General features: G+C 41.4%; 1 protein-coding gene across 11 annotated transcripts in view; it reads left to right on the forward strand.

The window, feature by feature from the left end:
- The window catches only part of LOC105492953 (PBX homeobox 1), a 330,443-nt gene that overhangs the window by 116,453 nt on the left and 189,358 nt on the right, over window positions 1-24,632 (forward strand). For 5 of the 11 annotated variants that reach the window (XM_071074773.1, XM_071074764.1, XM_071074769.1 and 2 more), the window contains one exon: window positions 11,917-12,021. The exons of the other annotated variants lie outside the window; for them this stretch is intronic. In XM_071074773.1, the coding sequence (XP_070930874.1) occupies window positions 11,917-12,021 (105 nt within the window). The remainder of the gene's footprint in view (window positions 1-11,916; window positions 12,022-24,632) is intronic. 11 annotated transcript variants of the gene reach the window in all.

Below are 24,632 nucleotides of genomic sequence, written 5' to 3' on the forward strand. Positions count from 1 at the left end.
AGGTAACCAAGTGCTCCCCACAAAGGGTTGGAGTGGGGCTGGGAGCGCCCAGAACCTGGATGTCTCCCAAAGGAGACAGCTTGTTTTCTAGTGAGTCCAAGCTTCAGGGGGTACCACGTCTCTCCACTTTCATCAGCCTAGCCTCTCTGGGATTTTTTTCTTCTGGAAAGTTACTGACATTTTTAAGTTGCCCTAAGAAACGTAACTCCTAGGAATCTGCTTATATTTTGACTTTGTAAATTCAGCAAAGAAAACATTTCTTTCAACCCTAAACTTCTCAACTAGATGAAACTTGTGTGTGAATGCGGTGTGATTCCACGCAGATCTCTCAGCACATGCTACGCCCAGCCACTAGGGGGCAGAGCGATAGACGCTCCAGGTCTCTGGAGCCTCTGGAGTCCCTTGTCCTCTGCTACAAAAGCACAATGATAACTGCTACTTTATTCACTACTCCCTTGTAGGGAAAGTACAGGGATGGGGCTGTGAATATCACTGCTTCACACATTGGGAAACTGGGGCACAGAGATGAAGTGACTTTGAGCTGAAAACAAGATGCCAGTACATACAGAACATAGAGTTTCTAACATGAGCCAGTTCCCCGTCCAGTTGGCCGTTCCTCAGGTGTCAGAGTTTGTTTGCCTTTTAGCCATCAGTCCCTGGTAAACCTCCATGTCTCTGGTCCTCAAGTTCATTATGGTTGAGTCTTCCTACTGTTTTTTGTGTCCCCAGGCAGCTGATTTCTAGAAACAGGTTCCCGTTTATGGCATCAAGTCTGGTTATGCTGGGGTCTTGACTTACACATGGACAAAGAGGAAGGAGGAGCTGACTCTAAACCAAACTGCCATAGTGTCTTTGTGTTTTCAATACAAATCTAGTTGATTCTCTGGCTTCTGTATGCACATGGTTTTCTTCCCTTGCTCTTTACTTTTCTTAGCTTGGCCAAGGTCACCATTGCTTTGCTGAGTTGGGATGCAACATCTGCTTTTTGATAATTGCCACCAAAACCCATTTTCCAGTTACAGAGGCAGTTGACGGCTTTGGAGTGAAAGCTAGGAGCCGAGGAGTCTTGAGAAAATTACAAGTAGGCATGGAATGTCCTGGATAATTCTGTGGTGGGGAAATTAATTCTGAACCACTAAGTACCATTAAGAAGTTGATGCCAACTAAATAGGCAGAAATTTTTACAAAAGCTGCCAGAATTTAGAAACCACCCAGTGTGCCATAGCTTCAGGGGAGCAGAACTACCCACTCTACCAAGTTGGAAAAAATGAAGAGTACTTCAAACTGAATCCAGCTGATCCTGGAGGCCACTGACCCTGTCCTAATGGAGACAGAAAGTGACACTGAGTATTTAGTCAGAGGAAGAAATCACAGCCTGCCCACCAAAAGGATCTTTAAACTTGATGGAATGATGTTATGATTTTATGGTAGCCATGAAAATAACCCTTTCCTTTAGCATGGTGCTTATGGTTTGCCAAATACTTTCATTGATACTGCTATTTGATCCTCAAAACAACTCAAAGAGATTGGCAAGGGAAATATGATTAACCCCGTTTTAAGATAAGGAAACTGAGCTTTAGATGTCTAGAATGGTTTGCCTAATGTCACACACTGGTAGATAACAGGACAATAATCAAGGTCTTTAATTCTTGGTCCTGGGTTGACAGATTATGCCACCAGATCTTTTCCCTAGGAATTTGGTGAAAAAGTATAAAACCATTTCGTTCAAGGAAATGGAATAGAAATGTAAATTCCCTTCTAGATCTTTATTCTACCTCTGGCACCTGACCCTTGACGTGGAAGAGAGAAGGAAATGTCTTTCCCTTACCATTCACTTGAGAAGTATTATAGGTTGGTGCAAAAGTAATTGAGGTTTTTGCTTTACTTTCAATGGCAATTACTTTTGCATCAGCCTAATAATAATCATTTGTGTCTGTCTTCCTAGCTCCTCTCTGGGGGAGGCAACAGTCTGCTTCATCCTGCCACCACCTCCCTGTCCAGCACCACCCAGGCCCAGCCAGCCAGAGTCAGTGCAGTCTGTGTGGGTGGGAACTTTTCTCATCAATAACGGGCATCAGAAATTATTCTGATTTATCCCACCTCTTACTTGCCCACCATTATGAGGGATCATGCACTTTACTGCCTTTGTGGCTGCAAGATCCTTTCATCAGGTATTACTCATACCATTATGAGTAAGCTCCAGGACTGAAACCCAGACCTCCCAGACACTGAGGACTGACTGCTGTCTTCTTAGTGCTACATCCCATCACGCTGGCTCAGATGAAAACTTCCAAGCAGATCTTGGTGGGGATCAGACTAGAGATTTCTATTTTTCATCAGACTAGGTTTTAGACTTTTTGTGCATGCCCGTGTTCTGTGTGGACCTGTGCCAGGTGTCTCTCTACTCTTGCAGTTTGAGCCTGGTAACCTCTCACCCTCTTTTCTCACTAGGACCTCTCCCATCATGCCTTGCTGTTAGGACTATGCTCTTTATACTTGGCATGAACGTGTGCAGTTTGCAGACACAGTCTCCTTACCCCAGTTCCTGAGCCTACCTTAATAGAGGAGAGCTGGATTGAAGTAGCTTACTGCACAGAGGGGCGCACGAAGGAAATGGAGGCATTTTGCATTCTTTGTGCTGCAACAAATTAGTCTTGGAATTGCCTGGGATGATCTGGGGACTCCATGGACCCATGAGTGCTATATTTGCCCAGACCAAGTGCCTGTGCTTCTACATTTAATTCCTTCTGTTTTCAGATCCTTTCCTGAACAAGCAGACACCTTAAGATACTCGATTTATGTAGTAGGCATAGAGTAGGTCTGTCTGGCTCTCCTACTCCTCAAGGTAGTAGGAGAATGGAACTGAGGGTGAACCAAGGTATGAAATTAAACCAAATCCAGGAGGGCCAAGTGTCAAACCAAGAAGGCAAGGCCAAGAGGCAGGATTGTGTGAACAGGTGGAAACTAGAACACCACGCTGAAGCAAGATGGTTGCTAAGGATAGAATACAAAATCCCAAGCCACGGGGCCTGGCTGCCACAAGTGTGGAGTTTATGGTCAATGGCTTTTTGGGGACAGACACCAGATCTTGAAATGGATTATAATTGAAGCGTTTAAGAGGAGAGCCTCTGGAGTGCCATAGCCTGGGTTCAAAGCCTGCAGCCCCCTAAAACTTGCCAGCTAAGTGACATTGAAACTAACTCTCCTGCTTCATACATATGCGTTAATGTCCTTGTTGCTGTTTCCCAGCGTGATTCACTCCCTAGCTACCAAGACTTCCTTTGCCCAAACCTTAAACCCTGAGGGGACTGAGGTCTGCTTTTAAATGAATGTGCTGCCCAGCTACCCAAAAGGAATGACTGTTGGAATGTTTTTACTTCTGCATAAGACTAATGTGTCAGGCTCATCTCAACACTGTCACACCCAGTGAGACATTCTAGGTAGGATTCTTGGCCTAGTTTCTACCTTTTTTCCCCAACTGGAAGGTAATTCTAAGGTTTCAACATGACTTCCAGGCAAGTCCTCATGGTTTATGACAAATAAGAGCATCTTCTATGCATATACTGTTTGACGTTTTACAAAGCGCCATCACTTGCACCATTTACAATTTTGAAGGTGCTGTGGGATCCTTAAGAAAAGTATAAGAACTGATCTCTGCCTTAGGGGAACTTCTAGTGTTCCAAAGAAAATACTAAAATATGTAAACCACAGATGATAATGTTCAATGAAGTTGATAATTACGTGTCATGGGTTAAAAGTATAATGATATTTCAGAGACAAAAGCAGTGCTTTGGGGTTCATGAAAATTAAGGTTGGCCTCATAGAGAGGAGGTCAGGGTGGGGTAAAGAAATTGGGCAGGGACAGATACGTATAAATCCTAGTGTAAGCAGGGTGGGGACACATGGTGTAGTAAGAGGGTATAGTAGCCAGCACTAAGGAAGCATGGAACTACTTTGGCAAGGGAAGAGGGTGACAATGAGGGGATTGGCTTGGCCATGATGCAGATTTGAGATTAGAGTAGTGATGGAATAGGATGGCATTGGTAGGGTCAGATTATGGAGAGGAGGCAAAGGAAATTTTAAGCAGGTTCACATACATTTTCTTAAAAACCCTATTCATTTAGTATTATTGGCTCCATTTTAAAGAAAATGTTTATAGTATATACACACCCAGGTCTGTCTAAAGCCAACCTCTTTTCAATTCAACATGGTACCTTACATTCAAGAAAGGATGGTAGGCTTGATGTGGTTGGTAGTAGGGAATCGTTGTGGGTTCTTGAACAGAGGAGATAGAGTGAAAGGGGGTTATCCAATGAAATTGTTTACTGAGCGTGTATCCATATGTTTATATAGGATAAGGATGTCCTTTGGTGGAACAGATAGAGGAATGAAAGAGGCAAAGCCGAAGGCCATATGATGTAGTCAGCTCCTGAGCTCTGCATTCCTTTTCTGTGTACCCAGGAGCCACCAGCCCTGTTTGTATCCACACAGGGCTCTCTGTGTATCATAAAAGGCATAATACTCCTCGGGTCTGTGTCTCTGTAATTTACGATGCTTTCAGATTACCAAACACAATTCATTCGCCAATGAAAGAGAATAGTTTTGTGCTATTGCCCTCCATGTGTGGGAAATTGCATTTTTCATGAGCAGAGCCGTTGGCCTTCTTCACGTTACTGGCTGAGAACATGAGCTGGTAACCAAGGCCTGAGTGAAAAGTCTTGGGAACCAGTCATCCAGCTGCCACAGCCCATTTAGGGGAAGGCTAACCCCACATCCCTGCAACAATTTAACCTATGTCTTGTAATCTGTTAGTTTTCATCAGCCAATATGTACACTTACATAATTATCTCAGTAAAACTCCTCTTTATTAAAGAAGAAAGTGATAGTTTGCTACTACCAACACAGTGCTAAGGAAACCACAGCTCAGGGTATCTTCTTCACAAGCCCCTCTCTCATCCTCAGTCTGCACGGTAGTTTTATGAACAACTTTTTTTTTTCTCTTAGGGCATCTGTTAGATGCATTCCAAGCTCTAGGGGAGACCTGTCTGGAGGTGGAAGAAGGAGGAGCGCTAAGGTTATTTTAATTTAGATTTATCTGAGACTCCAGAAAAATCACGTAAGTGGTGTGGAAATTGTCCTCACATAGGCAGAGGGAGAAAACACTAAATTCAAATTCTACGTGTATCTTCCTATATCAAGACCAGCATTTTCAGAAATGAGTTTGCCAATAAATATGAAAACCATCCATCGGTTTTCCTCCCAGTACTCATTCTTCCCCTAATTGTTACATAGGTTTTCACGCTCTTAATTAACCACATCCAATAATTTGTTTCCTAGGCTGGGCTAGCTGGCTGATGCCTTTTTATCCAGTTGAAGAATAGTCACCAGGTAGGAAATGATGGTGGGTAGATGGAAGACTACAAAACTCTTGCCAAATTCTGCATTTTTTGTTAGTTTGTTTGCACTGCGGAAGGATGAAGACAATTAGTGAGACAGTTACTGAGACCGTCGGCTGCTGTGGACACCACAGTGGCAGCAGTCTACTGGGTGGAAGGGGTGCTGTCAGGACTTGGGAACCTCAGTGGGAGAAAAGTAAAATTATGATGCAGTGGAAAGGCTCCTTTGAAAGCAGGTGATGGGACACAGTGTATGCAATCCTGTAGGCTTTTGATACAAGTAGGCAGACCCCTTTCCTTTGACCTTTTTATGTGTAAAGTCACAGTCTGAGATCATCAGATTGTCAACAACAACAACAACAACAACAACAAATCCAAAATCATTGGATCTGAAACCCAACACCTGTAGTGAATCTTAAGAAAAAGAAGACAGGTTGTATTCATTTAAGCATTGTCTACGTAATTAGGAGACAAAGTTTGCTATTATGTATGGTCCGCAGTTATGTTCTAAATTTATGCACCTATGAGTAGCGCTATAGGTTTTCATTAATGTTTGTGTTCTCATTTGATCTTTATAACTACCCTGTGAAATAGGTACTTAGGACAAACATCGATCACCCCTCATCTTAAAGATAGAAAATCTGAGGCTCAGAGAAATGAAGTTCACAAATTACGTCTTATGACTCCAAACTCCTGCAGTTTTATTTTTTTTTTTATTTGTCTGAAAACTGACTGATGTGATCTTATTTGGACAAAGAAGTGTTGTTGGAAATATCACTCATGTGAATTAATTAACAGTTTCTTCCTTCCTAGTGAGAATAAGACCATCAAGTAGAGCAGATAATATTAGTCCATTCCCTGTGGAAATCTGGCCTCTGGCTGTATATTCGTATAGCTATATGTTGGTAGGATGGACCTACATGGTTTAATGAAAGTGGAGGGAAAATCTATTTTCAGTCAGATCCTATAGATATTTCATAAGGAGTTAGAACTGAGTTACTAAAAAATTATATTCTAGAGGTTTATAAAGCAAACATTTATTATATTCATTTACCTTTTTAAAAAATTTTAAGCAAAGCCCATACTCCTGTTTTGGGGATATCTGAAAGAGAGAGCATTTACAATTTTAGAATGACAGATTCACAAGGGATCTGATTTTATTTTCTTTTTCAATTTTAATTTTTGATTCAGTGGGTACATGTACAGGTTTGTTACCTGAGTATATTGTGTGATGCTGAGGTTTGGTGTACAGACAAAACGATCTGATTTTACACTCTTATGCAGTGGGTCTACCACTACTACGATGACTGCTACAGGGCTGCTAAGGTTTTCTGAATATTGCCTAAGTACTTCTAGAAATAGGAAGGATGATCATAGAAACATACATTCTTCTATTTTAAAGGAGCCTTCAGGATAATTATTATTTCACAAAAACTTGCAGCTAGGCTATTGTATACATCAAACAGGCTGTTTTTTCTCATGATGAACTGAACCTGCTTCAGTGAAACTTTCTCCCATCTGTCTGAGGTCTCCCTTTGGACACAATGTAGAATAAATCTATTGCTCTCCTGCACAGAGGACACTCAAATAGTTGAAGACTGTTATTTTTTACCTCTTCATCTTCTCTTCCCTAGGTGGAACAAAACGAAAACTCCCAATTCCTTAGGTTTCTGCGCATTATTTATAATTTATTCTTAATTCATAACTCTGTAGATACTTATAGAACACCTACTATGTGTGAGCCTGGCATTTTTAATTTAAAACCCTTTCCTGGCCGGGAATGGTGGCTCGTGCCTGTAATCTCACCACTTTGGGGGGCCATGAGAGGAGTATTGCTTGAGCCCAGGAGTTCAAGACCAGCCGGACTCTACTGAGAATTGAAACATTAGCCTGTCATGGTGGAGCGCGCCTGTAGTCCCAGCTACTCGGGAGGCTGAGGTGGAAGGATTGTTTGGGCCCAGGAGTTGGAGGTATAGTGTGAGATCCTATCTCAAATACATAAATAAATAAATAAATCATTTTCTTTGTAATACAAACTACAACCTGAGAACTAGAGAAAAGAAAGCTGACTGTACTCTTTTCCTTTGTGCTCAAGTAATAGAAAATGAAATGTGTATGTATGTTTATAACACACATATATATACATGTATATACATATTCATATGTATTTTTAATCATAGGGGATGAACACTAGAAAGTAAATGAAAAATGAGTTGAAAAACTAAGCATTTAAAATAAATCAATTCACTTTTGATGTATTAAGATATTAATTTCAAGGTTAATTATAGCCTCCTCTTAGAGATACAACTGTTCAAAGAGACACCACAACTGATTGTCAGGCCTAGATGCCTGTGAGGAGAGAAACTCAGCTTTAGTAACCTGTTGAAGCCGGGACTTAGAAAGTAAATGAAAACTCAATCGTAAAAACATTCATTAGTTTAAACCCTAGACACCGGGGCCTACATCAGAGTGGTGGGCGGAAGGAGAGTGAGGATTGAAAAACTACCTATCAGGTACTATGCTTATTACCTGGTTGACAAAATAATTCATACACCCAACCCCCATGGCATGTCGTTTACCTGTATAACAAACCTTCACGTGCACGCCTGAACCTAAAATAAAAGTTAAAAAAAATTAAGCCCTTTTGTCCTCAATGTTTTGATATTTGGTCCCGGGAACTCAAATTTGCCTTTGTCTTAACTGGTAAAAATATTTACCCAGAAATGAAGAAACATTAAATACATTAATATGTAAAGACTTCAGAGGGAAAGTTTAAGAATCCAAGCCATCAAAATAGCACCTTTAAGTATTTCTGTGGTGTATGCTGTAAGTACTCTATAAAAATGTATTAATATTTCTTGTTAAAATGCCATTTACATACAATGGTAACATAATTATAATTACACGTCTTCCTTACAGGTTTATTAAAACAGATGTGATCTACCAATAATGTTGTATGTTTGATGGAAAGAATTGGAATATAATAATCCTACTTTTCTTTAATGCGTTACTAATTCAGACAGACCCTTCTGGTTGTTCTGAATTGGAGAGAGAGCAGGCACCTCAGTTGGATTTGGAATCACCCACTTTTTTTTGCAGGTATTTCAAAAAAAGGGTGGTTTTGGTACAGCTCTTCCGAACCCACGGGAAGAACCTGTTCATCAGCTCATCCTTCCATCTGCTGAGTAAATGCTTGTTGAGCATCTACTGAATGCCAGCACTGTTCTTGGTTCTTGGAATACATCAGTAAACAAAATAGGAAAAACAAAACCAAACCTCCTGACCTCAAGGAGCTTTTACTTTAGGAATGATGGCTTTTAGTCATTTAATAGCTGCTGTTTTTATTAACTCTTAACTCTACCCATAAACTGGATACTTTCAACTTTAAAAAAAAAGGGAAACTAATTATGTGCCCACTGTGCTCGGGGACATAAAACCTGCGGCCGCTGCCACTGCAGAGTCCCATCATGGATCAGAGGTCGTTCCTGGGAAACAACTTGTGCTGGCGGAAGGGGTTCTCCCTTTGCTCCCCTCATACCTCCTTCCTTGCAGATGGGATCCTTGCAAGGGCAGAGCAGCTCTTAGAGGTGTCAGGCCGTTTTCTTTCATTCTGCTTATTTTCCCATAGGCTAGTACTGCTCAGAACCCAGGCTGTGAGTGTTTTGATGTGGAAAGCTATTTACTAAGCATGTCTTGAGACAGAGGATGGAGGGAAAGAAAGCCTCCAAGAAAGTGGTGATTCTACAACCATCGTCGAAGTTTGGTTTAAAACTCAAAACTGCTGATATGTATTACTAAGCAGATAATGGTAACATCTTGTATTTGCATGGCCCTGTATCAGTCAGTAGCATTCACATTTGTGTGGTGGTGTATAGCATTCCTTATTTCCTATCAGGTGTTTTCATTTGATCTCAAGTATTATGTCCTGAGACAGAAGAAATAGCCTCATTTTACAGAAGAAGAAACCCAAAATTTCAAGGAATTTGCCCAAGGTCATTGGAAAGTGTCTAAAATAAGACTTTGACCCTGACTCTCTGATTTCAAGCCCAGCGATTCTTCTAACAGGCCATATTCTTTTACTTTTATTATCTTGACTTACACAACAAAGGAGATAAGCCAGGTACGTGTCATTAATCTTCCTATATATGACAACTGAGACGCCAGGAGGTTAAATGCCTTGCCTAAGATTACTTGGGTGGTGGTAGGAATGGTTTTCAAAACCAGATCATCTGAATGGAAGCTAAGTCTTTCTGCTGTATCACCTTGTTAATGTGTCAGAAACTACCACCCCACCTTCCAAAACACATACACACTCTCACTTTTAATGTGGACCCATCCTAGCATAAGCTAGTTGAGGACTGACTGCTGAGCATGATCCAGAAATTTACTGTCAAATTTTGCTTTTGAGATGTGCTTGTGTTAAGTCTTTTTATTTTTTTATTTTTTTAAGTATTGGTGAGGAATCACTTTAAGATTTATTGTTTTTTTTTGTTTTTTGTTTGTTTTTTGTTTTTTTCTGAGACGGGATTTCACTCTTATCACCCAGGCTGAAGTGGAGTGGCATGATCATAGTTCACTTGAGCCTCGAACTCCTAGGCTCCAGCAGTTCTCCTGAGTAGCTGGGAATACAGGCGTGTGCCAACACACCTGGCTAATTTTATATATTTTTTACATTTTCATAGAGATGCTGGTCTTGAACTCCTACCCTTAAATGATCCTCCTGCATTGGCCTCCCCAAACACTAGGATTATAAACGTGAGCCACTGCACCCAGCCTATAATTATTCTAAAGATTTCTTTCCTGTTTATGTACAGAATATCTAACAGCTATGCTTACCTTTAAAGCAGCCTTGTGAATATGCTTGTGAATTCTTCAAACTCAAGAGTCTTGTTTGCATTTTGTAGATATATCTGTAGATAGATCTTACCTATCTCTGGCAGGTAACATTATCATCGTGTTTTCCCTGTTTCTTGACACTTTGTGAAAGCATTGTAGAAATAAAAGAACAGTCTTTATTCTTTGACCTCTCTTATGCTTTATGAATTCTGAAAAATTGAGGGAGAAAAAAGGAAATCTATGCTTTAGTGCTTTCCCTAAGTTTTGAGAAGCAGGCTTAAAAAAATGCTTTACAATTTTTAGAAGCTATAATACACACTGAAAATAAGGATCCCAGGTGGTTGAGGCAGACAAGGATTCTTCTTTGACCCAGTCCTTTCATTGAAAAGATTGTATTTAGATATTTCTCTGAGTGTTCTAGATTCATAGACCCAAATGACCTCTCTTTCTCTGAGCATCAAGATATATGCAGAAGTTACTTCCTGAGGACAATAAATATGAAAAGAGAATTATCACCCTCTGCTTTCAGAAATCACTTAAAAAGGAAGGGGGTGCTTTTCCCACGAGGTTCCCGAGACAGAGTCCTTATGTCACCTTGTATTGGCAAAAAGATCTGGGGCACTGTGCTTGACTATAGCACTTCTTTGTTCCCCTCCCGATATATTTACAGAATATATTCCTCTTTTGCCTGCACTCATTTCCATAATGCGGAAGGTAAATAAACCTTATATAACGTTTTATGGTTAAGAACTACTTAGTCTTGTGTGTGGAACTTCAGCAAGAAGCAAAAAAAAAAAAAAAAAATCACTTATAGATATATTACCTCATGTAATCCTCACCACAACCTTAGGAATTAGACATAAATTATAAGAACCAATTACTGATTGGGAAAGTACGTCTCAGAGAGGTTAATGACTTCCTCAAGGACACAGGATCTTTCTTGATCTAACCAAGATGTGGTCCTCGTTTTCTGAATCCAGGGTTCTAGTCCTGTCTTTTGGGAGATGTCCAAGTCATGCAAAAGCATCACTGGCAGAGTCCACCAGTGTTTTATTCACACCTTGCAACAGCCTACTTTTTGAAGGCTTCTTGCTGTCGTGGTTATTCAGTCCTATGAGGTGGAGATGACTTTTTTGGTATCTCTTTGCATTATTACAGTTGTTATTTTTGGTTCTATTTTTATGAAAAATGTACTTTTTAGCCCACAAAAATAGCATAGCAGCAGCTTATCAAAGTATCCCAGACAAGTTTACTTCACCCACAAATTAGCAACACCTTCATGCTTCCTGGGGTGGAAGAAATGCAGAGTCCACTTCCTCCCAGTGAACATCTGAGCCAGATTCCTGCTCCACTCCGTCCTCCTTCCTACCTCTGGGAGCCATGAAATAATGTGAGAGTTTTTGTTTCTCCTGCAAAGGGAGGAGGGTCCGGAGACAAAAGGGAAATTAGTATTCACTGGAAGCCTCCCTGTACAAGCAACAGTGCTAGGACTTTTATACACATTGTTACAATTATTACAGCAGTTCCCCATTATTGAAACAGAGGGTAGGCATTTCCCCTTTTTCAGATGGGAGAAGTGAGAATTAAGTTAATTTTCCAAAGTCACACAGCTAGTGAGAGAAAAAGCCTGGACAGGAACTCAGACTCTGTGACTTCAAAGGCTAAGCGCATTCTGTTTACACAGGCCGCCCTCCCTGCAGTGAGAGTTCAAGCTCTGTTGGAGAAAACCTCAGACCATGGCTTTCTTGCAGCTTTCCGCTGGAGAACATTCGGTGCCCGTTCCCCCGTGGTGAGTTACCAAGTGCAGCACCACCCAGGGGAAGAGTCTGGGCTTAGGAGTTGGACATGAGTTTGAATCCTCCTTCAGATATTTACTGTCGATCACATTGGCGACCAGTGCTGCTGAATTTCTCCAGCCCTCCATTTATTCATCTATGAAGGGGAGAACTACCTACAGGGCAGGGAACTTACAAAGATTAGATGAGGGGATATGTGCAAAGCCCTAACACCCAGTAGGTGCTGACTAGATGATGTTCCTTATTATTATGGTGATTACCACTGTACTCTTTTCAGATGAAAGTGTTCGGTCACCTGGAACCTGTGAGTATGCGCTTTTTGATCTGTGACTGAACTGTTCGCCCATTTCTCAGTTTCTCTGCTCTGTCAAAGATCAACATTTTAGGTTTCTCTGTTGTTGCCAAACCTGTCATTTTTATTTGGTGTGGCTTCTTGGGAAACTTCCATGACCCATTTGATGGGAATCAGGCAGTGAAAACAAGGACAGATGCAGCAGAAGTGGCATCAGGAACAAATGGGTCATAAGAACTTACCTTGGCAGCCCCAGAATGGTCAGGAGGAAAAGTACTTTAAGATATCAGAAGGCAGAAAGGAAAGATTGGATGATAGAATGGGGAAGGGATTCCTCCTTGAGTTCACAGAAGTGAATCAGTACAAGCCACAAGGTTACCATTGAACATTCCTGTACTCCTAGGCATAGGCCAGGTACATCCTCAGCCATGGATACGTTTGTTAAACAAATGAGTGAGGCATTGACCTTCGTAACTCTTGGATGCAGAAGTAGAACTCAAGCTATTTAATAACAATCACGGTGCATAGGCACCAGCAAGTCAGGGTGGACAATAGTCATAGTTCTGGAGCATGGTCCTCAAGACTATATTTTGTATGCAGAGTATGAACACTTTAACTCTTAGATCCTTGGAATATAAGGAAGAGAGGCTGGAAAAAAAAGGGGTTGGCATTTGAAAGTGGAGAGATAGTGTAAGGCACAGCTGTTTATCAACTGCTATCTAAGTATTTCAGGCCAGACACGTGGCTCATACCTCTAATCCCAGCACTTTGGGAGGCTGAGCCAGGAAGATTGCTTGAGCCTGGGAGTTCAAGACTGGTCTGGGCAACATGGTGAAACCCTGTTTCTACAAAAAAATACAAAAATTAGCCAGGTGTGGTGGGGCACGCCTGTGGTCCCAGCTACTGGGGGAGCTGAGATGGGAGGATCCCCCTGAGCCCTTGGGGGTCGAGGCTGTAGTGAGTTGTGATTGCACCACTGCACTCCAGCTGGGTGATAAAGTGAGACCCTGTCTCAAAAGAAAAAAAAAAGTAGTAGTTTAGTATCTAGCTTCTGGTCCACTTGTACTGGTGTTTATACTATGTATCAACCCAGCTTATGTGACTACATGGATTTTCATTGCACATCTGAATGAAGCCAAAAACACACAAGGTTTTAAGAGTGTTTGATGTCTTATTGGCAATAAGAGGTGGACCAGCCATACAGTTAGTAACATAGCCAGCATTGGCTTCTGGCACTTAGTTTTGAGTTCTTTCTGAAGAACTTATATATGTAGAAACTGGACTTAGCACTCACTTAAAGAAGAAATAACTTTGAAAAGAACCACGTGGGTTGTTCTTTCTCTTTATTGGTTTCATGTTTTCAGATCTTGCTAACTCTCCCCAGCTGTGCCCTGCAATGGAGACATATTTGAGACTCTGTTATGATATTTCCAAGATGCTGCGTGTGCCCTGGTGCTCTCTGGGAACTAATCTTTGTTCCTTTGCCCAGGGGACACCTGCCTCTCCCAGCTCTTTTCCCCTCGTGTCAAGGCACATGCACTCATGCTACCTTTTCATTGTCATTTTCTCAACCTTAGGGCTTTGTCTTTGAAATATGTGTGCATCTGCCTTTAGACACTTTATCATTAACTGGAAGTTACTGTTCCGATAGGCTTGAGGATAATTATTCATGTTATTAAAAAGCATTCCTCAGTTCGGTAAAGTATTTGGTAGCAAGCTCCTATAAGTAGAGAGATTTTCTGGTGTATTTGAGTACAGATCAATTACAGCTTGAAGGAGAGGTTGGTGCATTGCTGAAGAACTCTTAATAAAGTTGCAGATGCTGTCAGAAATGGAACCATACCTGAAAAATAATTTCTTCAGTTCCATAGCATTGCAAAACTTACTTCCACATTTGCTCATGTGATATATGGGATTTCCATCTCTAATCCTTTGCAAGATGGAAAGTCTGCCACATACATTTCTAAGGAGCCATAAGGTGGCTAGAAACTGCCATCATACCATACACAAACCCAGTTGCACCAGGGCCATGGCCTCTTTCACCTCTTTTTTAAGGTCTTCCTCAATGACACATGACCCTAACGACTCATGACTCTGTTGCTACTTTCCATTCTTCCCCAGATTTCAGAGCTTTGCTCTTCTCTGTTAAATGATTGGCACCTTCAGATGTAGGCTAAGAAAAAAATAGAATCTGATTTCCCGAACTCTTCTTTGCACACAGCCTTTCATGGAAACTGCTGTAATTGCAAGTCTGGGTATTCCCTAAAGTGGCCCTTCATGTCACTATTTGACTAAGGAATAGGAGGGAACAACCCCGTCTTGCATCATCCCTGCTCTCTCAGCCAGAGAAGACCTGTGCTGGCTGGAGGGTGGCGTCGCGCCTCCCCTTGATGCCGTGGGCCACGCAGAGAGGCAGCGACCTTCCTCTGGGGCTCCTGATATCGAGCTGGGGAATGAGTAATTGGGACTCGCCAAAGTGTTTAAACACCAGAATTGAAATTAATGTCCCCTCATTGCTGGGTACGCTGACAATACATTACAGCAAACACCTTCCCAAAGTGAAATGAATGTTTGTTTATCCTCATGAAATATACATCAAAACATGTTGGTAGAAGAAGGCCTAATGAGGGAAGGGGCCAGGTTTCTGTTAATTCTTGGCAAATAGTTAACAGAAGTGGAAGGTGTTTTTTTTTTCTTTTTCTTTTTCGTTCTTCTTTTTTCTTTCTTTTTTTTTTCTCCAGAATAACCTGTCCACAGCTGTGTATCTAGGACATTAATATGGGTTTAATGAAAACTCCAGTTGATCTGTCCAAAGATATTGATGAGCACTGCCCAGGCGTATTAATCATCTCCTTGAGGGAGGAAATGAAGGGAATGGGCGAGCAGGTTTCTGTCAGATGCCAATCCAGATGAAGAGATGTGAAAAGAAATTTTTTTAATCCTCCATAGCTACATCCATTTCCTGGGACATGGGTTGGCCCAAGAGGGAATGAGAAGGACCTACGACTGCACAGGAAATTCTGGGGCACATTTAACGTTAAATCATTAAGCTTCTGCCAATAAATCCATTACTGTTAATTATATTGAGATGGCCAACGATCCGCTGACAATATTCCTTCATTGATTTTCATTCGCAGTGAATCGATGTTCTGGCTTGGCTCTCTTTGGTGTTTTCATTCTTTCATTTCTTTCTCCCTGTCCTCCTCTCTCTCTCCCCATGCCCTGCTCCCCTTACCTATCCCTCCCCCTCCCCTTGAGCTTTTTCAGTAATGCAGCTCCTCTCTCACTGGTGATACAGTTCTCTCCCTAAGTGCCAAATGTTTCTTGATAGGAACAAGCTACATTTCTTTATGGCTTATGGCAAACTGCCTTGATTACTTCTACTGCTGTACCCATTATGTGAATTAAATATGTATTCAGTTGCATGCTGCTTGCGATGTTATTGCAGGGTGACATATGGTACTGACTCAATTAGAATGAAACTAGCATTAGATAACCCTTCTGATTACATGCATCCTGACCGGCTCCTCCTCGGCCTCCCCTCTGTGCTCTCGCTCTCCAGTGTCTGCAGGCCGCAGGTTTTCATTATCGGTTATCATCTCTGCCACATCAGATGCGGGATGGGGGTGGGAGAGGGAGGGGCCTGTGGATCTCTGGGAAAGAAAGCGCATCAGACAGACAGACCGCTGCGAAAGGGTTGGTGGGGAAGAAAGGAGAGGCCTCTGTACTTGCATTTGTAGTTGACATTTAAAATTGTATTTTTTGGAAGTGGTTGTCAGGCCTGCTCTGAAAAGGGGCTGGAAATGTTTCTCCAGAGTTGTGAAGCAATGGCTGCATGTGATTAGTCAGTCCTTACCTCGAAATGATTTATTTAAAAAGAATACATTGGCTGGGCACGGTGGCTCATGCCTGTAATCCTAGCATGGGAGGCTGAGGCAGAAGGGTTGCTTGAGCTTAGAAGTTTGAGACCAGCCTGGGCAACACAGTGAGACCCTGTCTCTAAAAGAAGAAAAAATTTGAGATTTTCTTAAAAGCAGAAAAACATTTTTTCCCGTTGTTGCCTTTTCTTTTTTAATGCAGAGCTCATACTCTATCACCAGTAATATATTTTGTTTTCATATCACACCAATATTCAATATATGTTAACCTGTTTGATTTTCATCAGCATCTGACAACACAGGTAGACCAGGAATCATCCCCCCGTTTTACAGATGATGCGATGGAGATTTAGAGAGGCTTGGCTGCATTAGTTTGAAGCCACAAAGTCACTGGGTGCCCGAATGAGGGGGAATCCTTAAAATGCTGGGGGTTCTGAAGGGCAACTCAAGGATACGTTGTAAAGTGATCGAGAGTTTTTAAGTCTTTTTTTTTTTTTTTTTTTTTTTTTTTGAGACAGAGTCTCCCTTTGTCACCCAGGCTGGAGTGCAGTGACGTAGTCTCGGCTCACTGCAACCTCTGCTTCCTGGGATCAAGTGATTCTCCTGCCTCACCCTCCTGAGTACCTGGGATTACAGGCGTGCACCACCATGCTTGGCTAATTTTTGTATTTTTTGTAGAGATGGGGTTTCGCCATGTTGGCCAGCGGGTCTCGAACTCCTGGCCTCAAGTGATCCTCCCACCTTAACCTCCCAAAGTGCTGGGGTTACAGGCATGAGCCACTGTGCCCGGCGAGAGCTGTTAAATCTTGAAAAGGTGTCTCGGGCAGTTGGTGGTGGAATATCTGGAATATCACATCCTGACATAATACAAATCGCTCTAGAGTACTGTAGGCATATGACATTTCCTTCTGAGGAGTCATTTTCTCTCTGTGATAATTTTAACTGTGTTTTAGAGTGTTCTAAGCTTCCTTCCTTCAGCTCTATAACATCCAGTTGCCAAGCAAGAACCTATAGACAGTCCCATTCTCTTTCAGTCCCATCTAGACACACTTGAGGCTGAAGCACCTTCCAGACTAGGGGCTCCCACAGGGCACTGAAGGAGAGCAGAGAGCTTGCAGGCAACCTTGGCTTTTCTCAAGGGCCGATAGAAAGGCTGCTGGGTCTGCGATCACCCAACTGAATGTTGCGTCATCGTAAAATAAGACTTCTTTCCTGTGAGCAGCCCAAGTTAGCAGGCGGATTTGAGCATCTTCCACAGATCCCCAATCTGGAAATCTGGAAACCAGAATGCTCCCAAATCTGAGAATTTTTGAGCACCAACATGATGCCACAAGTGGAAAATTCTGCACCTGACCTCATGTGACTACACAAAGCATAGTCAGAACTTTGTTTTATGCACAAAATTTTTAAAGTATTGTATAAAATTACCTTTAGGGTCTGTGTATAAACTGGATATGAGATATAAATGAATCTTGTGTATAAACATGGGTCTTATCCCCAAGACACTTTATTACATATATGCAAAAATTCCAAAATTTGAAGAAAATAATCCCAAATCTGAAATACTTCTGGTCCCAAGCATTTTGGATAAGAGATACTAAGCCTGTATATGTGCTTGTGTGCACCACATTATGTGCTGTGGGAAATACCAAAGTTTACGTAGGCAGCTGGCTATAGGCAGTACATACATAGGCAGAAGTGGCCATAGGCAGCTCATACCCAGGCAGAAGTGAGTAGCATGAGGGTGAGGGTAAGTGTAAGTGAGGATGGTGTGAACTCAAAAGTGCCATAGATGCACTGAATAATTTTAGTGTTCTTCATGCTATCACTCAGCCCATTACCTTGAGTATAGCAGGCTTTTAACAAATACTGGTTGAATGGATACACGGATGAATGAAAGGGAGGGTGTGAACTATGATGATAATGAGGCAGGTTTTCATGGAGGAAATGGGTCTCCTTATAGATAACACAACCATCCATTCCCACCCCACCCCACCCCTCCCCTCCTAGTTTTCAATGATAATAATGAACTAAGTTATGCAGCACTTTATATTTAAAGTAACCCTTTCAAGAAATGCTGGAAAGATAAGCAAGAAATGAAGAAAAAATGGTTATCAGTACAGGCCGGGTGTGAGGGTGGGGAATAGGGTTAACAGGGCCAAACAAGAGTGGGAGCAAGACTCGGCAATGTATGGTGATCATAATGTATACTGTAGATGTATTTTTGTATTGTAAATACATTAACTACTTAAAAATAATATTAAAATCAAAGAAATTTTCTGGAGCGTCGGCTTACCCAGTCTTCACAGTTGCCCTTTAAAGGGAGTGCACAGTTTTACTAGGTTCTAATTTCATGTAAGGGAATTGAAGAGTATAAATAAGTTACCTAAGATCATAGAGTTCGTAAGTTGTAGAGGCAATACTGGCCCAGATTGGGTTCTTTCTTCCACAGTGTATGACTTCCGTGAACATTGTCCCAACTGTACTAATCCCCGGAGAGGTTTATGGCTATGTGATTGGGGCCTTCCCTGAGACCCCTGTTTGCCAAGGTCACTGTATGTGCCCCACAGGCCTCTGCAGGAAGAAAGAGTTGGAAGCTCAGGGTTCTTCTCCCGACTGCCACTGTAACACAGCAGATTTAAACTACAAGCAGCAGCAGAGCTTGGATATACAAGACGAGCTGTCTTTGAACTGGCCCCGTGGTTCTTGCACGCTGTTGCAGAAGGGAGGAAGCGTGAAGCAGATGGCCTTTGCCTGGTTTTCAGGGTGGCCCTGAGATGCGCAGGGTGCCTGCTGAGGAATGAGGGAGCTATTACAATTATTATAATACCTGGAAGGGCTGAAGAACAAATCAGGCACTGAAAACACCAAAAGTTGTTGATCTTGTAAATTTAGGACAGTGTGACTTATGTTCTTTAGAGCAAAGTATGACATTTTTATGGCATGCTTTAGGTAGGGTCCCCACTATTCTGTGGGTGTTTATACTACTTCAGTTGCTTCACAGCTTCCCCTTCTTTCCTACCACACCCAACACACCCCACCATTTTCCATTGGTAGGGGAGCTACCTAGAGCTGCCTCACTTGGCAGAGCAGAGGTAGTGCCTGTGTCATTGGCTGTTCTAGTGTGCTGTCATCTAGCATATCTTATTCCATCTACAGCCTTCACACACTTTTGCTCTCCAGGTCCAGTGTGTTCATACATAGCAAGGGCTTTTCCTGAGTATCACATAGCCAGTGAGGAACAGATCTGTCCATAGACTCCTAGAAGATAATTTGCTGCTCTGAACACCATGACATCTGCCTTTTCGCAACGTACAGCTAATCATAGGCACCTTATGCCCAAGCTTGCCTTTTAGAAGAATTAGGAAAGTGTTCTCCCAGTCTGGTTCCTTCTGTGGGCCGTATTCTGTTTTGATGTTGTCTAAAACTGTCCTCTGTATCTTTTGTACCTCCTAACCCAGGTCCCACCTCCATGAAACCTTTTGGGCTATCTCAGATGTCACAGAACCAGACTCTGTTGATTCTAAGATTTCTAGCTTTTTTTTCAACTAACGTCTAGAGTGCTTTCTTTTCTTTGCTGAAGTCAGATTTCTGCCCCTCCAGATTATGAAATCTCCCCAGTGGACAAATTCAGTCCTTATTCTACACTCTTGCTGTATTTGATCCTGACAACCTTTCTGTTATAAAATTCTCATTTCTTCGTCTCTCTATTCTCCTGGTTTGCTTCGTATCTCTTTGGTTGGGCCTTCTTAGTTAACTTCAATGTTGCCTCCTCCTTAGCCCATCACTAAGTATTCGTATGCCTGCGTTTATCAACTAAATACCTATGGCTCACAAATATATCCATCTGTAATCTCACTGAGGACAGAGGACTTAGCATCTTTGTCAACCGCTGCATCCCCAGTGAAGAGTACAATGTATGGACTAAAACAAGTATACAGTAAATATTTATTAAACAAATGGTAAATTAAAACCTGTACGTTTAGCCCGGGTTGCTTTTGTGAGTTTCAGATCTACACATTTAACTGCCTGACAATCATCTCTATATCCGTGTTCAGCAGATTCATAAGTCCAGGGCAGACCTCATCAGTCCCCATCCACAATAAGTCTTCCTCCTGTATTTCGTCTCTTTTATCTGCCCAATCTAGAAACCTAATATTTGTATCAAACTTTAACCTTTTTCTATGTCACCTCCTACTACCTTCATCTAATCATTAGCCAATTTGTGTTGATACTACTAGCAAGCATTTAATGACCACTTTATGCCAAGCCTTATAAAACTAAACACATCCTAACTAATTCTCCTTTCTCCTTCTTCCCATCTGCTGTCATCCTAAGTCAGGGACTCACTATCTTTCACCCATTCAGCAGTACTGACCTCTTGACTGGTGTCTCTGCCTGTAATATCCTCAAGCAGTCCATTGCATCTGAGGCCTGCTGGGAGACTCTTAACATGCTAACCTGCTTGCTATACCCTTATTCAGAATTCTTTGATGGAAGTCCCATTGTCAAAAGCTGCAGTCCTGAATCTTAAAACTGTTGTGCCATGATCAGTTGTGAAGTATGTCACAAGTAATTTTGATATTAATAATGGTTCAAGACCTAAGGTTTGCAAATTATTTAAAATTTTAAGCTAAGTCAAATTATCACTATATAAGTGTCACTTTCACTCACTTGAATTTCCATATGCTTTCTTTAGTGGAAGAGAAAGAGTGGCATTACAGTCTGCTGAGAATTATTCATTTTGGTCTGTAGGATGAAATCTAAACTCCTTTGCATAACCTACATGAACCTTGTGATCTAGTCCTTGCCTACCTCACCAGGCCTATTTCTGACCATTTTTTTTCTATCTCACCATATGCTACAAACATACTGAGTTACCTGTAATACCTAAAACCTGTCACTTCTTTCTTACACCTTTGAAGATTGTCTCCTATTAGCGATTTCTTGTACCTATTGTCCCCTAAAACACTCTTACTGATCATTCAGATCTTGGCAGGGGCCTTGTCTGAGTATCCTGACCCAGTTCTAGATATTCCTCTTCCTTCGTATCCGCTTTGCCTTGTATATTCCTTCATTGTAGCTTATAATAATTACATGGTATTTTTAGCGTGTTTATTTTCCCACAGGACTATAAGTTAATGCCTTTTCATGTTCTTCTCCCAATTTTTAGTACATGGCTGGACATACGGTAGGTGCTGTGTAATCTATTCACTGGTCCTAACATTCTTCAGAATCAGGCAACTTTAGTACCACATCATAACTTGATAGGCTAGAGCGAGAGAGCCCTGGACAGGGAGTTTGAGCAGCTAGTCCTAGCTCATCTATAATGGTTCTGTGGCCCTTGACATGTTACATAAAACTTATATATATCTCAGTTTGTATGCACATGGTCTGTTTGTAGGACTTCCCTATGAAATGGTGGTTTAGACCAAGTTGGAAGGTGTACATTGATTAGTAAATATGGGAAGTAGGATAGAATAGGCAAAGTGAGGCTCATGTGCTTGCCATTGATAGTCTGTCATTGAATGTCTAGCTCGGGGTAATAGATGGAGACCCAGTCATTATTTGAGCATAGATGACATGTGCTGAAATTGGATTGAAGGACTTCTCATCTGGTAAAAATGTGCCGGATGTTCTAGAGTATAGAGAGATTGAAGAAAGAGATTTCAGCCAGGAGACAAAAGGATCTGGGATCTGGTATCTTGGGAATGAAAAGGATCAGACTTTTCTTCAAAAATTTTTGAAAGAAAGATTGACAGAGCCTGATAACCATCTAGATATGGAAGTTGAAGGAAAGGTATGAATTGAAGATGATGGAATCATTTAATTCATTTGTTAATTTGGATTCCACAGAAAGTTTGAGGTGGGATATGACTCAGTACAATGAAAACTGTTAGGCACATGGCTGGAGGGTATGGTCACAGATGCTGACTTTATCATGTAACTCGGAAATAAGGCTTTGCTAGGATTGTCGTAGAATTTGCTGCATCGTATGCAAGTTTGGACTAGACTGTTGAGATATATCCCGTGTCTGTCTATGTGTTTATCTTTGTAAGTTCTCTGATTTGGTTACCTGAGAGAATGGGTTTGGCATTAATAGGAATAAGGAAATCAGGGAAGGGAGGGGATTTGGATGCCAGGTAGAGTGCTCTTCATTTCAGATTGTGGTAGATCTTTGAGTTTCACTGAACGTTTTGATAACTTCTGTGTAATTGTTGACTTTCCTTTTGGCTTTGTCTCTGACTTTCATAGGCTAGCACTCTATCTGCTGGAATCATACTCTGTTTTCAGGCAGTCCCTAGGCTGAGCTCACCAGTTTCAGTGACCTCTTTCTGGTAGGAGGTCAGAGTTTATTGAGTGACAGTGGCCCAGAATAAAATTATAGTGGAAAAGAATTTGGGTTTTAGAGTCAGACTGACCCAAATTTGTGTTCTGTATCCTTTGTCTATTTTGTGACATTGGCAGGTTACCTAATTTTCATATGTCTGTCTTCTCAGTACTATAAGTAGGGATAATATCACCTACTTCATAGGGTTTGGTGAAAGATTAAAATAATAATAGTTAATATTAATTTAGGGATTAGTTACTAAGCACTGCTATTTTATATTCGTTATCTCATTTAATCCTCCCTGCAAAATCTGTAAAGTATGTATTTTCATCGTCCCTGTTACACTGACCAGTAGAGGGATTAAATAATTTGCCCTGTTACCTGACTAGGAATTGGCAGAGCAGGAATTTGAACCTAGGTTGAATGACTGCAGAAGCTGAGCCTTTAATAACTGAAAGCACGGCAGCTTCCCAAATATCACCCTTTCTATGAAAATGTGAAATCTCTAGTAAGACCCTCTTTCAGATTAATCACCTCTTCTACCATGTTCCTATGACAAAATTCCTGAAACTTTAATTAGCACTTGTTCTATCCCATGTCAACCCTTTATTCAACCCTTAATTTTAATCATTTGTTACACATCCCCCTTTCTTCACTCAATTATAAACTTTCAAAAACAAAAACTGTGTTTACCTAAGTATTTTTGCACCCAATGCCTTTATACACAGGAGTTCTCAGTGTTAATTTGTTGCAAAGAAATTATTTGAAAGGCTCATGCCTTCCCTAGGGGACATCTTTAGCCACTTGGTGCCTTGAGGTCACCTTTGCTTTTCCATCATTAAAATAGAAAAATTAAAGTGTCACGGAGTACTACGAGTAGCAGTAATGAAATATGATCATTTAAAATAAGGATAGAATATCGCTTAGCCTGACTGTGGTCTTCATATCACCTCCCCCGACCAAAGAAAAGTCATAAAAGCAGAAGTGATCTTTGTCTCAGTAGGTTAGATTGTCTGTGATATTTGGAATTGAACTAGACAAGAAGAGACGTATCAGGAACCAGTTCCTCCTTGCCTCCGGGTATCAGACATGCTAGATCCCAGCTGGTCTTCACTTTTTCTCTCACTTACCCCTTTGGTTGGAATGCAGGCATTATTCTGAAGCTTTGTGGTAAGCGACTTGGATTTTCTAGTGTCGCGCTCTTCTCTTTTTTAGGAAGGGAGAAGCGGGTCTGCGAAATTAAAGTGAGTGTATCTCCCAGGGCACCGATTGTTAAGAGGGTTGGGACCTCAGTATGTTCTTTTTTTTTTTTTTTTCTCCATTCTGCCACACCTGAGATAGAAAAAAGAAATACCACTGTCCCTTGGGTAGCAGTAGAGGGTGAGAGCAAGACTCCTACCTCTGAATGCCTTTAGATTTAGAAGTTCATTTTGACTGCTTTACGATACAAAGTTGAGTAATAATAATGGTCTTACTGGTAAAAATAATAAGCACAGAGTGTTTCATATATATCAAAGCAATTTTATGCATTGTGGTTCTCATTCTTATTCTTTGAGAAACAGCCTTGTGGGGTTGAATAGAAGGAATTACAGAATTGTGTTTGACAGTGTTGAGTGAGAAATTTTTAGCTGTTTTTCTTGTTTTGTTCCCTGTTCCCTCCCTCATTTTTTTCTTAATCCTGAATTAGTCTCTTGAGTTACATCTCGGCATTCAGGACTCAGTGCTGCCAGCCTCACCCATCTGAAGCAGCTGAGAGCCAGGATGCTAGCAGAGGATATCTGTGTAGCCAAACTAAGGGCTTGTGTACTTAAGTTTGTGCAGTTGACATCAGAGCACCAAGAAGCCACCACTCAAGACCTGTGATTTCAAATAGGATTCTAATTGTATGTTTATCTGGCTTCCTAGCCCATGCCAGGCTATACACATGATAATCTCTAACATTTACTAAGTACTTACTAACTGAGGCAGTCTCCTAAATACTCCCAAGCATTCACTCAGGTAATCCTCACAACCACCCTAGAACCCAAGGTACCACAACTGCCTCCATTTTACAGGTGAGGACACAGCACAGGGGGGATTTGAAACAAGGTCCCAAGCCAGTCG

Source organism: Macaca nemestrina, chromosome 1, assembly GCF_043159975.1.
Source record: "Macaca nemestrina isolate mMacNem1 chromosome 1, mMacNem.hap1, whole genome shotgun sequence".
NCBI classification, from domain to species: domain Eukaryota; kingdom Metazoa; phylum Chordata; class Mammalia; order Primates; family Cercopithecidae; genus Macaca; species Macaca nemestrina.